The sequence below is a fragment of the Calidris pugnax genome, unplaced genomic scaffold (assembly GCF_001431845.1).
Source record: "Calidris pugnax isolate Ruff unplaced genomic scaffold, ASM143184v1 scaffold461, whole genome shotgun sequence".
In the NCBI taxonomy this organism is placed as follows: domain Eukaryota; kingdom Metazoa; phylum Chordata; class Aves; order Charadriiformes; family Scolopacidae; genus Calidris; species Calidris pugnax.
The window spans coordinates 651,048-667,243 of record NW_015091201.1 but is presented as its reverse complement, the minus strand read 5'-3'; the positions used below and the strand labels follow the sequence as shown (position 1 = coordinate 667,243).

Here is a 16,196-nt window from a genome sequence, read left to right as displayed (position 1 = left end):
AAGAAAAAGGCTAGAAACCTTTTCTTCACTCATGTAACTTTCTTCTTGCACAAATCAGCTCATTGTTAGGGTTTTAAACATAATAATTTTGCGATTCTGTGCTATGCTTGTCTGTGATGGTCATATGGCTGATAAAGTGTATCTTAGATGTTTGGGGCATTTTCATTGCTTTGGATTTTTTTTTGTTTGTTTGTTTCAAAACTATGAAGTACATGAAATGTAGAAAGCTAACGACATAGAATAGTTAAGAGTGCAGGTGAATTTAAGAATATGTATTTTAGAAACGCAGTGTCCTACAGCTTACCTGCTTGATATGCTCAGAAACACAGCAGACACACAGGTAATTCAAATTTTTTTTTTTTTTTAAAATGCTTTCTTGAGTCACTCTGATCTGCTCCTTCAGAGGTCACAAGACATCTCTTCTGCTACTCAGAAAATTAATCCTCGCTGCTATTTGAATATGGAGCAATATGTTATTAGTTACATATGGAAGTGTAAACTGGAGTCTTGACCTTTGCTTCCAAAACCGGGATGCAGTCCCCATGAATTGTGATCTGATGTAACGTCACAGCTTGAACATGTTCCTGTGAATGTTTCTATTCAAAGTCAGTCTTTGTGTTGTAACTGTTTCAGCTACAATCCTTTTGATGGACCAAATGAAAATCCAGAGGCAGAGCTACCGCTGACTGCTGGAGAATATATTTACGTCTATGGAGACATGGATGAAGATGGCTTCTTTGAAGGTGTGTTTTAGTAGAATGAAATGTGACTGAGCTGCTGTGGAGAGGTGATATCTGTTTAAAAAAATGAGAGGAGTTTAGTGAATCCTGAAACCTAAAGATATTTTTTTTCTGCCCAAAGTTAGTTTGTTAGAGGGAAGAGCAGATTCTGTTGGAAAAGGGTTTATTTATGTCATGATTAAATTAAGTTTAAAACATGAAATCCCAGTGTAGTGATTTCAGTGGGAATTTTGCCACTGCTTTCAGCAGGGCTTCAGGTTTCATCCTCATATGGTTCCTCCCTGGCCATGCAGAGGAACATGTTCAGTCATGGCCACCTTCTGCAGATGGTGTGTTTCCCTGTGGTGGGCCAGGGACCGCAGGCAGTTGTTGGCCTTGTTACCTCTTGCTGCTTTGGCAGAGAAGGGTATAAGCTAAGCAGCCCAAACTACAGGCGTTATCCTGTTTGGTGTCGTACAGTGTGTTTCTCTTTCAGCATCTTTGAAAACATGGTCCTGCTTGACTAATAGGCAGATGGAATTGAAACCAAGAATTGTGGACTTCATTTGTAATGAAGTGTCTTTGTGGAGCTGACATACTTAATGGTCTGAAGGCTCCTAATTTACCAAGGCGCTTTGCAAGAGCTGAGGCAAATGCATGCCATGTTGCACTGCTTGCTCTTTGACTGTTCTGGCTCTTTATTTCTTTCTATTTCCAAGCTTCTCATGTATTTATTTGTTTGTTTGTTTATTGTTTAAAGAATAAAAAGATTATTCTTTACTAATGCTTTCCCTGCTTTCAATTGATTTGCTGTAGGTAGGGTTTGAAAGGGGAAAGTAAGTGCAATCTCTACGCACCGCTCATTTGACTGTGATTTAGTGGTTCTTGCATGTCCCAAGAGTGCTGTGGTGTCAGTCATCCCCATGGGTCCTTTTGGGACATTGTTGTTACAGAAGCTAGCGTAACAAAGGAGGGAACTAAAAAGAAGGCGAGAGCTGAATACAGAACTGGAAAGATGGACTTTTTTGAGGAAGTACTACAAAAGCCAAATCTGTGTGGTTGGGAGAAGACGTAAAATCATCAATCTGCATAGCTTGGGAAGGCTAGAAAAAGACACTTGAGTTATGTGAAAGCTGTGATGAGGAACAATGAAGAAGGAAAAGCCCTTCAGCTAATTACACAAAATAACTTTCTAGTTAGTTTGCCCTGAAATATGCAGAGCAGTGAGTCTTCTTACTGTGGCCATTAAGATCTAACTAGGGCAGCCTTAGGAAATGCAGGAGACTTTGCCAGGAATAAACTCCCAGAGGTTTTCCATCATTCCTGACTAGAGTGCACTCATGGCCTAGCGTAGATGTTATGACATTGTCTTCACGGCTGGGTTGGAAGGCGAAACAGTAGGTGCAGTGGTAACAGGTTTCCTGTTTTTTGTTTAGGGGAGCTGATGGATGGCCGGCGAGGGCTGGTCCCCTCCAATTTTGTTGAGCGAGTTTCAGATGATGACCTCGTGATGTTTCTGCCTTCGGAGCTGAATGATCTCACCCATAGTTCATACCAGGAGAAAAGTTTTGTCAGTGCAAGCACCAGCAGTGGAGATAAGAGTGATTTCTCTATTGAAGAGAGTAGCATCAGTCCACTGGCCAGTAGAGCAGAAGGAGACCAGGAGGAGCCCGTTAGTCATACAGCAGTGCCTTACCCAAGAAAATTGACTTTGATCAAGCAGCTTGCCAGAAGCATAGTTGTAGGCTGGGAACCACCACTTTTGCCAGCCGGCTGCCCAGACATACAAAGCTACAACATCTATGTGGATGAAGAGCTACGTCAAAATGTGAAGAGTGGCTTTCAGACCAAAGCAGTGATTGAAAAGCTGGATTTAAAGACAAAGGCTTACCGTGTATCTGTGCAGACTGTGACAGAGCAAGGCAGTTCTGATAAACTGCGATGCACTTTCTTTGTGGGGCAAGATTTTTGTGTGGCACCAACTATGCTGAAAGTCAGAAGCGTCACTGCCACGTCAGCAGAGGTGACGTGGCTTCCCTGCAACAGCAATTACAACCACGCGGTCTATCTCAATGGGGAGGAATGTGACGTAACCAAACCTGGGGTCTACTGGTACACCTTCCGCAACCTGCAGCCGAGCACTCAGTACGCAGCCAAGCTGGAGGCTCGGCCCTTGAAAACACCTTGGGAAGAGGTGGCAGAGGGGCAGGAGCAGAACTCGGCAGTGATACACTTCACCACCCCGCTAGCAGGTACCAGAGCAGTCGTGCCCATTCCCACTCTGCATGGAGCCGTGCACGCTGCCGTTGCTGTGCTGTGACGCCTCGGGGTGAAGGGAAGTAAGGTTTATTAGGTCCCAAAGCCTGAGATGCTGTCCTGTTTTGTCTCAGTGTTTTTCTTCCTTTATTTTAAAAAATTATTACCTCTTTTGTTTTCATTTGCTCTGGGAAGACATCCCCTTTGCTGATTTGAACAGCATGCCTCTCAGGGCATGGAAGACCTGATTTGCCATGACCTGGCTCTAAGGGTTTGCTGCATCTTGGCCTCAGCTACTTTTGCAAAGTTCTGTTTTCTGTGCATTGAAGCTTTAACAGAACAAGAGTGCCCTATTTTCTCTGGTTCTGTCTGTCATTTCCCAAGACTAGCCTGGGCTATTCTACCACGGTTCTGCACTGCAGGTCCAATGTGAGAGTTTTCTCTTTGATTCCAGCCAAGGTTTAGTTTAGCTTTACACTGTAATGAGGAAAGCAAGAGGAAAATCCATTTGGTCTCTTGCAGGCACACCTGATGCTCCTTTGGATGTCCAGGTAGAAGCTGGTCCCTCGCCAGGGATCCTGGTTATCAGCTGGTTACCTGTCACCATTGACGCCGAAGGATCTTCCAATGGGGTTCGAGTCACCGGTTACGCTGTGTACGCAGATGGACAGAAGGTATTGTGCACAGTGGGCAAGGCTGATGGCTGTGCCGGGGGGGCTGGTGCAGGGGTAGCACCAGGGAAACACCAGGAAAGCAGCTGGTGACTGTACTGGTCAGCCCCAACGTGATGAATATTAATGTCACTGAGGGATTCCTGTGACCCACCCTGGACTGGGCAGCACTTTGTCTGTTTGTGAGAGGTAAAGACAGACCAGGCCATGCTCTTAAAAGCAGGGAAACTTTTTTTTTTTTTTAAACCGAGAGAGGACTTTTTCTAATTAATACGTCACTAGTGTGGTGCATCGAGACCAGCTCGGTTGCAGTTGGTAATGTACAGCTGATCCAGACTTGTGTGTCTCCTACCCAGGCTTCCAGTAACAGCAGAATGCAACCACGATCATCGAACAGTGTTTCATGCTCTTTCAGTAGGGAGATTCTTTGTTCCTCATTAGACTGCTTAGTTTTTTGATTTTTTTTCTAAGCTCATCCTTGCTGTTGACTGTCTTTCCTGTGTATTTTTAATGCTGGTATTACAGTGTATTCCATCTGCCGTGTTTCCAGTGTGCCCACTTGAAACATGGGTGGGAGGAGGTGTAATGTCAATAGTGCCCATCGGAGACGCACCTGACAAGCTATTCTCTGTCACTGGTGTTATACCCAAAAGTTGTGGTTTGGTTAAAATGAAGAGCAATAAAAAAATGCCACCTTTCAAAAGCAATCTTCCCACACACTCTATGTAGGAAATGGATAGTGACAAAAATGGAAGAAAATAACAGAAAAGTTGAAAATATGTGATAAAATATGGAGAAATATGGAAAGGGCTTCAAAAAGTAAGCGTGCCATGAGGAGGCAGCAATAGTCCATGGCATGGAAAGGAATAATATCAGAGCAGGGACAATGCTCGGTCTGTTTGTTTTGACTGATGCAAACCAAAAAAGACATCTGTCCAGATTTTTGATGGGTTCTTGATATAACTACGCTAGGAAAGTTTCTGTGGCAGGACCCTTAACTAGCAAAAAGGGACAACTGGCGTCAGCCTCCTCTGTCTCAGCCCAGGCACTGGCTCAATCCTCAGGGAAGCAGTGATCTCAATAAGCAATGAATTCACAGAGCGTGGACACAGAGAAGCGCGCAGCCTTGCCACCACCTGGGGCTTGTGTCTGGACTATGAGGAGCAAGGTGTAGTTCTCCATCCCTTTCTTAAATTAGGAGCAGGCTAAGGCAGAGGTGTAAAGACAGGCCAGGGTCCAGTACTAATACTGGTAAAGAACCTCCAAGGATATTCTGTATTAAAAGTGGCCTGTGATCTTCTGCACACATGATGTTGTGCTATTGGCCATGGGAGAGGCAAAGCACAGTTGTTTAAAGGAACACAATGGAAAACATTGGTGCTGTGTTAAATAATTAGTCTGTTATCATGGAGATGTCTTTTCCTCTACACAGGTCAAGAAAGGAGGAGTCTGGGAAGGTAGGCAAACGGGAGGTCAAAAAAAGGGATGGCCTTTTAAAACATAGGGATCAAGGGGAGTTAAAACCTGGAGCAGGAGGGAATATAGCCTTGTTTTATAGAATGTCCAGTTTTTCAAATAGTTATGATAAAAAGTTGACCGTCAGCCAGCAATGTGCCCTTGAGACCAAGAGGGACGATGGCATCCAGGGGTTGCATCAAGAAGAGCATGGCCAGCAGGTCAAGGGAGGTCATCCTCGCCCTCTACTTTGCCCTGGGGAGGCCACAGCTGGAGCACTGGGTCCAGTTCTGAGCTCCCCAGTTCAAGCAGGACAGGGAACTGCTGGAGAGAGTCCAGAGGAGGCTACGAATATGATTAGGGGACCAGAACATCTCTCTTATGAGGAAAGGCTGAGGGATTTGGGTCATTTTAGTCTGGAGAAGAGAAGAGTGGGTGGGGATCAGCCCTGATAAATACTTAAAGGGTGGGTGTCAGGAGGGTGGGGCCAGTCTTTTTTCAGTGGTGCCCAGTGACAGGACAAGAGGAAATGGGCACAAACTTGAATGTAAGAAGCTCCATCTCAACATGAGGAGGAACTTCTTTCCTGTGAGGGTGGCAGAGCCCTGGGACAGGCTGCCCAGAGAGGTGGTGGAGTCTCCTTCTCTGGAGGCATTCAAAACCCACCTGGACAAGTTCCTGTGCCACCTGCTCTGGGTGACCCTGCTCTGGCAGGGGGTTGGACTAGATGATCTCCAGAGGTCTTTTCCAACCCCGTGTAATTCTGCGATTCTTTCTTCCCTGGTATTGTGCAGGAGTGTGGAAATCCTGCATGCCCGCTGTCAAGAGCTTTGGGGACAGTCGTTAACTGTGGGTTCAGGAATTGTTGTTCTCAGAAGGGCTGAGCTGCACACAATAAGTAATTGTTCCCTGTTTTTTTGCTTGCAGGCGATAGAAGTTACCTCTCCAACAGCTGGGAGCGTTCTGGTGGACTTGTCCCAGCTTCAGATGTTCCAGGTGTGCCGGGAGGTTTCTGTGAGAACGATGTCTCTGTACGGGGAGTCAGTGGATTCAGTTCCAGCTCAGATTTCCTCAGTCTTGCTGCAAGCCTCTCACTGGTCTTCACCTTCAGATTCTGCTGTTTCTACCACTTTCACCTCCCGACTGCCCCGGGGAGAGCCTCGGGGCTCTCTGCCTGCACGCAGCCCACCCAGGCACCAGGCAGCTGCACCCCTGCTTCGACAAAAAGCTCCCACTGACAGCTCAGATGCCAAATTGACTGATCTCTCCTCCAGCCACAGCGGCTCGGCGCGATCTCCACCAGAGAAAGCCTCTTCGTTGCCACACCTCTCCTCTGCCAGTGCTTCCTCGGCACAGGTTCCAGACACTTCCCCACAGGGATCAGATGCTGCACGAGACAAGCAATGCCTGACGGTGCCTCCTCAGCAAGCTGGCAGCATCGCGCGCCCCAGCGAGGGCACGGAGCCAGGCCTTCCAAGGGAAGTGGAGTTGCAAGGCTTGGGCGAAGGGATGGACGTGCAGGTAAGCGCTCACATCTCCTGCCCAGTATGGATGTGCCAGGAAGAAGGGGAAGGGAACGAAATGCCGTTGAACATTTTTCTCTTTCTGTGACACACAGTTGCCTTTGGGCCGTGGTCTGGTGGTTGACAAATCAGCAGGCATGTTGGGTGCTGTTGTGTACCTGGGAGGGCAGGTGAAGCTTGTGGCTTGGTCTCGTGTGTGCAGGCAGAGCAGGAACAGAGTCAGGAAAGCAAGAATTCAGCAGAGAGTGAAAGTGGAAAGGGTGTTCCCACTGATGATGACGTCCATGTTAGTCTGTTGTTGCTGTGCTCTCTGACCTGAAGGGATCTTCTCCTGTCTGGTGGGCTTGCGCAAAGCAGAATAGGTGCTCTGGCATGATGGGACACGGTAGTGGACAGCACAGCAAGGTAGCCATGTCTGGAGAAGAGCTGGCAAGCTGTCATGGCATTGGGTATTTGGAATCCTGTAGGGTGGATGAGTGTTTTCAGGGGGTTTTTTAGGACAGTGGTGAGGATATTGGACTAGATGGTCTTTGGAGGTCCCTTCAACCCAGACTATTCTATGATGTTGGAGAGCCCGATAAGAAAACAGGTAAATGATCTATAAGGTACTTGCTGTGTGACAGGAGGGAAGTGGATCTCAACGTGTGACGTATTATGTCAGAAAAAAGGATCTTTTTCCCATTCTGACCTTTAACATCGGAGATTCCAGGGAATGCGTCAGACTGCCAAATTCAGCATGTTCTTATTGATCATGGTTTGCAAGGGCTCAGGGTTAGACAAAAGTGAGGAAGACTTCTGATAATTGCTGGAGCATTGGCAGCTGTGTGGGCCCAAGACCAAAGGCCAGGTAAATACACAGGAGATGTTGAGTCCAAAATGTCAATTGTCATTCTTCAGCCTCTGGTCATTTGTTGCTCATGGTACCTTAGGTCAGCTGTTGTGTTTGGTTTGCCCACAGTTAGATGTCTAGTGCAGATGGCTACACATGGGTGGGTCACTTGGAGTCTGGAGTGAAATGGATGCATTCAGGTTGCAAATGATCCTTCTTGCTCAGAATGTGTGTCTTTACTCAACTGTTAACAATGAGAAACAGGGCAGAAGGATCTGAGCTGTCAGATTAAACGTGAGATGGAGACCCATCTGCCTTTTCCCTGAGCCCAGGGGACATTTAGAAACCAGGCACTGCAGTGTCTAAATCTCCCCAGGGCTCTGATCCTGTAAATGTTTTCAAAGCATGCCTGATGCATAAGGACAAGGTCGTACTCCATTGCAAATACAGTGGAGGCTGCCTTAATTTAGAGTAAGAGTAAGAGAAAGGGGTGGCTGCCCACCTGCCTTACCCTCCTGGGGTTCACTCCTCCATCTCCCAGAGGTTTTCTTAAACACCAGACTGAACTGCCTGAAAAACGGAGCACAATTCAACATTTCTGTAATCCAACTAGGTGAGCTAAACACAAGTCTGTGCAGTTTGACTCGTGTACACCCTTCTTCATTACTTCCCCTTTTCTTCACAGCCTTTACTAGCTCCAAGAAGCACTGGGGTAGTGTCCTCAGCTCAAGCTGACCTGCAGGCTGGTCTGTAGGACATTTCTCTGGCCCACAAGAATGGGAACTGGGCTTGTTGTATAGGCTGGGCTCTTCTTGTGGCTCTAAAACTAGTTACTGCTGATACCCTTCTGTGACTAACATGAGCCATGAGTGGTGGCCACAGCTGCAGCAGCGGAAAGATCATGTGTGTACTTGTGGCCAATGGCAGGGAGGGGTTTGTCTCAGAGCTGGCCAACCTTTCCAGCTGCAGATTGCCTGCTAAAATCTTCATATGCCAACGACAGAATGTTTCTCTCAGAGAGTTTTTGGGTGTAAGGTCCCCATTTTGGTTCACACTTACTGGATGACATCTCTCCCAGATTGCATTGTCTGCGATGATCTTTTTTTGGTTTGTTTCCCAGATGGAGCAATCTGTAACCAAAGCACCAGAGCTGGAAAGCCCATCTGACAGTAGTCTGAAGATACGTGTGGAGACCTGCCACGCCTGCTCTGTGGAAGAGCCTCCAAAAGATCCCAGCACTGAAAGAGAGAAAGAGGAAAAGGAGAAGCACTTGAGCCCAGAGCCTCTGCCCTCCCTCGGCCAGGCTGAGGGAGCAGAGGGCACCTCCGGAGACACGAGTGTGGGTGGGAGCAGCTGTCAGGAGTTTCTGAGGTTGTCCCCTGGCCAGGAGGGGATGAAAGAAATGTCCAGAGTGAAGAGAGAGGTTTGTGTAACCTTGGCTAAATGTCTCTGCCCATGGAGGGATGTGGATTGTATGTGACACCCCTTGGTTTTACAGCCTGGTAAAGTAGGGTTCTTCTACAGGCCATAAAACGTGTCTGCCAGTTGTGTGTGTGTGTGTATGTGTGCTGTGTGTGTACACACATGCCAGTAGCTGCATTGGGTGATCCCCAGTTTATTTCCTGGCCATTTATTTCCAGTTTATTTCACACTTTAGATCTATCTGTACTAGGGAAAGGTAAAATGCTACTTTATTGCTGCCATGGAGTGCCTGAGAGGGCTGAGGAAATCTGTTTTGCTTTTCAACAGCAAGAAGAAAAAATGTCTGAAGTGGGAAGACGACAGCTGACCCTTTTTGCTGAGCACAACCGTAGTTCTGACCTTTCAGATATTTTGGAAGAGGAGGAAGAAGATGAATTGTCTTCAGAAGCTCTGGAAGAGAAGAAATGGGAGCAGAGAGAGCTATGTTACCGGGAGAATGGTGAAAAGGTAACTGGGAGCAGAGTAATGCTTGCGGGGAGCTCCAGCGCAGCCATCCCATGCCATCAGCTCAGAGGAGGAGTTGCCAGGCTGAGCCCAGTGCTTGGTGAAGTGCCTGCCTGCTCTGCTTTTACTCCCAGTGTTGTCATAAGCTAGTGTAAATGCAAGTTCTTTGCGAGAGGGAAGGGTGTTTATGTGTAATGAATACACCCAGGGTTTAATTAGTTGGAAAAACACACCATGTAATGTGAACTATAGAACCCAGGGTTAAAAATCAATCCTATTGATCAAGTTCTTAATACAGATATAACCAGAGAGCACACAGGAGTCTGTAAAGTCCACCCATCTGTAGATCCTGTGCCAAGTCACCTTCTCTCCTAAGGCAGGAATATTTTGGCCTCAGCCCCGCAACCGCTCCTGGATGTGAATAACTTAGTGCAGATTATTTTGCTTAGCCCTTGGTGCTGTGTGTAGGAACAGATGACTTGGACACATGGAGCCATGTGTTTGAGCTCAAATATTGTGAGTGAGGAAACACTGGTAGAGTTGAACTGGGAGTGTTCGTGTTAACTGACCTTACCACAGTTAAAGGTAGTTAGTGTGTGTGACGGGATTTGCTTAAAGCTGCACGACTGTAAAGTGGTATGAGAATATCCAAATTACAACAGTTGAGATGAATGTGCACGAGGGAAAGTATTGACTGAGAAATGAGAAAGATTTGCAGGAAATGAGATATGCCTGGATAGCAGGAAAGCACCCTCATTTTTTTCACGTGACCAAAGAACATCTGTGGTTTGTCAATGCTGACCCTTGCCTGCAGCACAGATGGGATCCTCTGGTGAGCAGACCAGTCTAATGATTCTGGAGGAGATTTGCTGCTGCTCCTCTTCTCCTTCTGATGGGGGTTCTGCATCCCGGGTGGGGAGGTTGGATCTGCAGTGTCAAGAGCCCCAGGAGAGCCTGGCTGGAGATGCTGGGGCTGCCTGGGAAGGAATTCTTGAAGGGGCTTCCGGGGTTGGGATTGCACTGGAACAAAATGGAAGAAAAGCAGTTTCCCTGGAAGGAGAAAAGAGGAAATAAGACGAGTCAAGAACACTGTTCTTTGTCTCTTTTTCCTGGATGTTTTATTTGCCTGGACATTTTGGGTTTGTTTGTTTTTTTTTTTCTGAAAAAGAAACACCAAAACCCCATGCACATCTTGTTGAGTTGAGCAAACTGGTGCTTCTTGACCCAATAAAGTGATTGGTTTCTGTTCTGGCAGTGATAAGTTGAGGGTGTGAGCGTGACAAAATGCTGAATGGGGAGAGAACATCAGAGGCAGGAAGCTTTAGGGCACAGAGCTCCCAACGCTGCCTTACGGAGTGAAGGAGGCCAGTGAGTGAAGTGAGCCAGGTCTCAGCATGGCTGTTCGCTAGGATTCTGCATATTTAGTAACATTTTGGGTTATGTCAAGACTCCTCAGCCAACTTTTTCAGGATTTGGGGGATGAAAGAATGGAGGGGTGCTGCTTTAAAAATGGTTAGCCTCAAATAAGTTGTTTAATTTCTGAAACCATTTATTATATTAAAACTGAAAAGCAAAAGTCAACAACTAAAATAAGTCTTAGTGGACTTATTTTATGGTTGCATTTATAAACTCTGCATATTCCTAATGGGTGCTAACGAGGTGGGAGCCTGAAGTGCATGTAAAGAGAGTTTGAGGAAGCTGAGTTTGTTTGGTCTGGCAAAGAGGAGACTTTAACAGGAGATCCTGTCGCTCCCTACAACTATTTGAAGGATGGTTAAAAGGATGAGAGCGCCAAAGTCTTCTCATTCGTGGCAGATGATACAAAAAGAGGCAGCAGTCATGAGTTGCTGCTTGGGAGGTTCATATTGGAGATGAGCATGAACTTTTTCCCCAGAAAGGTGGTACAGCCTTGGGACAGGCCCCCAGGGAATTGGGGGGATCTCCAGTCTTTGGTGTTTTCAAGCCTCAGTGAAGAAAAGCCACTGATTTACTGTTGGCAACAGTCCTGCTGCTGTTAGGAGATTGGGGACCTCTGGAGGCCCCTTCAGCCAATTCTAAATATAATTCAAGACCAACTTTTGCTTGGAAAAAGTTATGGATGTTGGAATAATCAATAAGCAGTTTATAACTGGTTTTTTTCTTTCCCCTTGCTGTGGTTCAGTTTTTACTTATCTCTGAACAGGTCTGCTCATGCCTCTAGCTCAAAACATCAATAGCTACATATGCTTTGTAAACTATTGTAAATGTTTTTAGAATGTGTCGTGATGTAAGTTGTCAGGGAAGTTGAACAAGAGACCTCCAGAGGTATCTTCCAACCTTGATTGCACTATACATCTGGGATCCTACCTTTTTATTTTAGTGTAAATGTACAAAATATTGTACAAGAGACAAAATATAAATTCTACAGCTGGTGCAAGGCAAATCCTAAAATTCAGTAGTGTTTCCCAAAAGTTTTATGTAACCTGGTAGGCTCTTATCTTACCCAGCTGCAAGTGAAATACCAGTCTGTGTGACCCCTTTGAGGGTAAAGGGTTTTCATGTGTATTTGTTGCAGCTCTGCTCAACTACAGTAAATACTGTAGAGCTGGACCTTGACAGGTGATGGGAAGGGCCTAGGGAAGGTCCTCCCACAGCAGCAACATCTCCAAGAGGTGTCTTGCTGCACAGGACCACTTCCATCTCTTCCAGTGCGAGGACAGAGAGGTGAGGGAGGACTGTGGGTCCTTGTGTGAGCACAGGCTGTGAGACTCGTACCTGTGGGAGAGGGAGAACCCCATCAGCTCCAGGTGCAGTGAGGAGCCGTGGAGGAGCTGTGCCCTGTCATCCCAGGCTGGGCACACTGAGGCTGTGGGGAATCGCGTGGGCAGGGTGGAGGGTGCTGCAGACAGTTGTGTGTGTAGAGGAAAGGCTGGGAGGGAGCTCTTCCATGCATTGGCCGTTCTCGCTTTCCGCTGCATTGCTGGTTCATCTGAATGTCTTTTGCCAGAAGACCCATTGCTCTCCTTTGCTTCCAACCCTTGCTATGCTGCAGACCACCATCGCCGCTCCATACTGCTGTGCTGGGAGGGAATCGGCTGTAACTTTGCCTCTCTTTTTAATGTTTCTTTCCTCTTTTTTTCCCCTTTGCTTGTCCTGGCTGTGGCTTTTCTCGGGGGCTGGGTACAGATGGATCTTTGTGATACTGACAGCGATGAGGAGATTCTGGAGAGGATACTAGAGCTCCCACTTCAGAAGAACCACAGCAAGAAATTGTTTAGCATCCCTGAAGTGACTGAGGATGAGGATGAAGATGAGGATGAGAAGTGTGTTATGGAGGAAAAGGCAGACCCTCAAGACTCCTTGGAAACACTTACCTGCCATTCAGGAAGGACAGAGAAGCCACTCAATGTCAAGGAGCCATTTCTAAAGGCAGATGGGAGTAATACCTCCATGGATCTGTCCTCTCAGCCTCGGCGGGAGGAGCATGGTGTTAAGGAGAGCAGAGGGGATGCCGACCATGCGAATCCCACCTTTGTCCAGCTGGGCTGGAGTCAGAAGAAGGCAAACTGGAACTGGGAGAATGATCTGAAGTCTGGGACTGGGGCAAGTCCTGCTTGGAGTAAGAAGAAGGGAAATAATTATCGAGAGAAGATCCGGAGTCGGCCTGAGTTGGGTAGGAAGAGACAGAGTGATTTAACAGAGCACTGCAGTCGTCTGCTGGGCAACTGCAGCCCGATGGGAGGCGGGTTGTACAGAGCCCCGAGCCTCAGGGAGGAGCTGGATGTTGTGAGCAGTGCTGCTGGTAAGGAGGGGTTTGATATGTACAGTCGTGCCAGACAAGGCACCTTACCAAAAAGCCACAGGAAAGCAGCGGTTTCAGGGCTTGCAGAACCTGCTGTGATGGCAACACACTGCTCCAGCTCCAGGAGCCTGGAAATAGACATTGAATATGACTCCGAAGATGATCAGGATTCGACCTGTGCATCCCCCCCTGAAAGCAGGCTGTGGCCAGAAAGGTCCCAGAGCTGCCAGGGTCACTGGAGTGATTGCTCCAGTCAATCTGAGGTTGCCCACGTGGATAGCAGAAGGGACCTGACCAGACTGGAGATGATGGAAGAGCAGAGTATGGAGTGGGCTGGGGCTCTCAGCCGGCGCGTGCAATTCTTCTGCCAGAAGGAGGCTCCGAGATGTGAGAGCAGTTCTGAGGAGCAGGGCTGGGAGCTGGACTGTAAGTCACCTGGCTGGAGAAGGAGGCTCGAACATCCTTCGAAGGGGATACGTAGCACCTCCTTGCACAAAAGGGTTGGGTGACTTTTCCTATTCTGGCTTTGAAGCAGCTTGCAGTGGCGTTAGCTTCCCTCTGCTTCCCTGGCCTGCCTGTATCTTGCTTTGTTCAATGTTGTCCAGAGAAAGGACCCTCCTCTAGGATTGTCTGGAAGAATATCTGAGAGATTCTGTAGTTCTGTGCTCTCTGTGGCTTTTCTTGTATTAGCTGCTTCTGCTTTTCCTGCTAACTGACCGAGTGTCACCGATGCAGTATTCCTTTTCACACTGGGTCTTTCTCACCCACGGCAGGAGGCTGTGGGACCCAAATGAAAATCCCTGGTGAAATAAGCTGATTTGTGAAAGCTTGGTGTAGATGATGACTCTGTCATTGCCTCCCCTCAAAATGCCCTTCCCGCATCCTCATGCTCACCAAGGGGCACGTCTCTGGTGCCTGGCAGTGTGTCTGCCTGTGCTTAGTTCTGTTTTCCAACTCCCTTGGTATTTTCAGCTCCGGTGTCCCTGAAGAGGAATGTTGCATTTGGATGCACTGCTCTTTGTTTGGGCTGAGCTCTGCTCACATGAGTCACAAGGCGGAGGCTGCTCCTAACTCTCTGCTGGTTCCTGTTGCAGGCGTCTGGTAACAAAGATCCGAGGGGCCAGGAGCTGCCTGGCTCTGCTGCCTGGCAGCCTCCCAGCAGGAAGGGGAACAAGAGCATGAGAAGAAGCCAAATGCAGAAACCTTTGCTCTCAAGCCGAGGTGAGTGGGCAGGGTGGGAGAGAGCTGGGAAGCAGGAGAGGGGGAGGCTGTCGACAGTGGTGGGGAGAGGCTACAGGCAGTGTTTGTGCAGGGCTATGGCAAGGGATGGCACTGACAGTCTCTCTGTTGTGTCCCCTGTCTGCACACAGGTCCTCCAAGGAGCACCGCTTCAGAAGCCTCTATTAAAGATGATGGCATTAGAATATTTGTAGCTCTCTTTGACTACGATCCTGTTTCTATGTCTCCCAATCCTGATGCAGCAGAAGAGGAGCTCCCATTTAAGGAGGGACAGATCTTGAAAGTAAGAGCACACCTTAGTGGATGTCTCCTACTCTGTATGGATCCATCTGATGTTCCAGGGACAGCATAAACCTTGGGAGGCAGACCTTCCTTCATCTTAGGAGTTTCCTTAGCTTCCCTTTCTCATTTCTCTCTGTATTTCAGCCTCTGTAGCACAAACAGTCCCTGGCCTGTCTCTTCCCCTGCAGGTGTGTGGAGACAAGGACGCTGATGGCTTTTACCGGGGTGAATGTGCGGGAAGGGAGGGGTACATCCCCTGCAACATGGTGTCAGAAGTCCAGGTGGAGAATAATGAAATCAAGAAGCAGCTCCTAAAGCAAGAATTCCTGCCTGCTGACACACGGATGGAGAGCGTAGGTAATGTATCTCCCTTACGCCTGTGCTGTGCTATTGTCAGCATCTTTCTTTGCTGAAATGTGGAAAGCTCAGTCATGCTACCAAGCTGCGTGGCCAGTGCAGGCCACCTAGGGTTGGTCCCCAGGGTCTGAAGGCTTGTTTAGTGGTCATTACAGTAGGAAGCAGGGAGGTCTCGGTGGATGAGTGAGGCAGGTGCTCTGAGGTCTCAGTTCACCCCTGAACACAGCCCTGCCCCAGGCTGCGGGAGCTGGAGCTGCTCCTGTGCTTGGGCTGTCGTGTCTGTGAACTCAGCGCAGAGAGTGAGAGGCTGATCCTCCCTAGAGAAGGGGAATCAAAAAAGTCTGAAGAGCAGCTGAAGGATGTGAACACGAGTTTTCACTTCTGTGTTCTCTAATTTGTTTTGCGAGTCTGTAATTGGCACCTATAGGGGTGACCCTGCTCTTGGGTGGGAGAGTCTGTGGAGAAAGGTGGAAAGAAACTTTTGGGGAAGGGAAGGAAGGGTGTGAGGCAGGAAGGCAGGAGTGTACAGGGAGCAGACCTGGTCCTTGGGCTGCTCCTTACTCACTCTCTGAAGTGGTTTGTGCTTTATGCACTGCAGAGACTTTCCTGTTTCTTCCCACTCGTGGACTCAGAGGAGAGGAACGTCCCGAGGGCTGTGCAGCCATCAGTGGCTGGGGCTGCGTTAGGCTGCAGTTCAGGGGCTGTGGGCTGCCCCGAGACTGCTGTCAACATACAGCTGTCCCATCTCTCATCCTGCACCTCTCTGGGTACTCTGCCACCAGTGGCAATTATTTGACCCGCTCCACTTGTTAAAACAAGAGGAAATTCTTCAGCATGGTAAAGCAGCACAAGCCTGGGTCTGATGGGTGCTCAGGGGGGCAAAGGGAAGCTCTGACACTGACTGAGCTGTTCCACCTCCTCTCACAGGCAGCAGAGGAAAAACAATAAAAGGAAAAAAAAATAATGAAAGAAACAGAAGATTCGTACTTCTTTCCGTTTCTCTGCAGTGAGACCCAGTAACCAGCCCGAGAGGCTGAGGGGCTGCCAGGGCCCAGCTCCAAAACGTGGGTCTCTGGAAGGTTGATCCTGAGGAGCACAGGGGTGAAACTTTTGCTTTGTGGCTATGTGATTTTTTGGTAGGTTTGTGTCCTTTGGCCT

At 48.1% G+C, this 16,196-nt stretch overlaps 1 protein-coding gene across 12 annotated transcripts in view; it reads left to right on the top strand.

The window, feature by feature from the left end:
* Positions 1–16,196, top strand: part of BZRAP1 (benzodiazepine receptor (peripheral) associated protein 1) — a 59,751-nt gene that overhangs the window by 27,366 nt on the left and 16,189 nt on the right. For 10 of the 12 annotated variants that reach the window (XM_014959732.1, XM_014959736.1, XM_014959729.1 and 7 more), the window contains 10 exons: positions 634–743; positions 2,156–2,971; positions 3,498–3,649; positions 6,029–6,622; positions 8,574–8,876; positions 9,203–9,382; positions 12,545–13,660; positions 14,255–14,381; positions 14,531–14,682; positions 14,870–15,038. In XM_014959732.1, the coding sequence (XP_014815218.1) occupies positions 634–743; positions 2,156–2,971; positions 3,498–3,649; positions 6,029–6,622; positions 8,574–8,876; positions 9,203–9,382; positions 12,545–13,660; positions 14,255–14,381; positions 14,531–14,682; positions 14,870–15,038 (3,719 nt within the window). The remainder of the gene's footprint in view (positions 1–633; positions 744–2,155; positions 2,972–3,497; positions 3,650–6,028; positions 6,623–8,573; positions 8,877–9,202; positions 9,383–12,544; positions 13,661–14,254; positions 14,382–14,530; positions 14,683–14,869; positions 15,039–16,196) is intronic. The other 2 variants (XM_014959741.1, XM_014959740.1) reach the window with 2 other exon arrangements.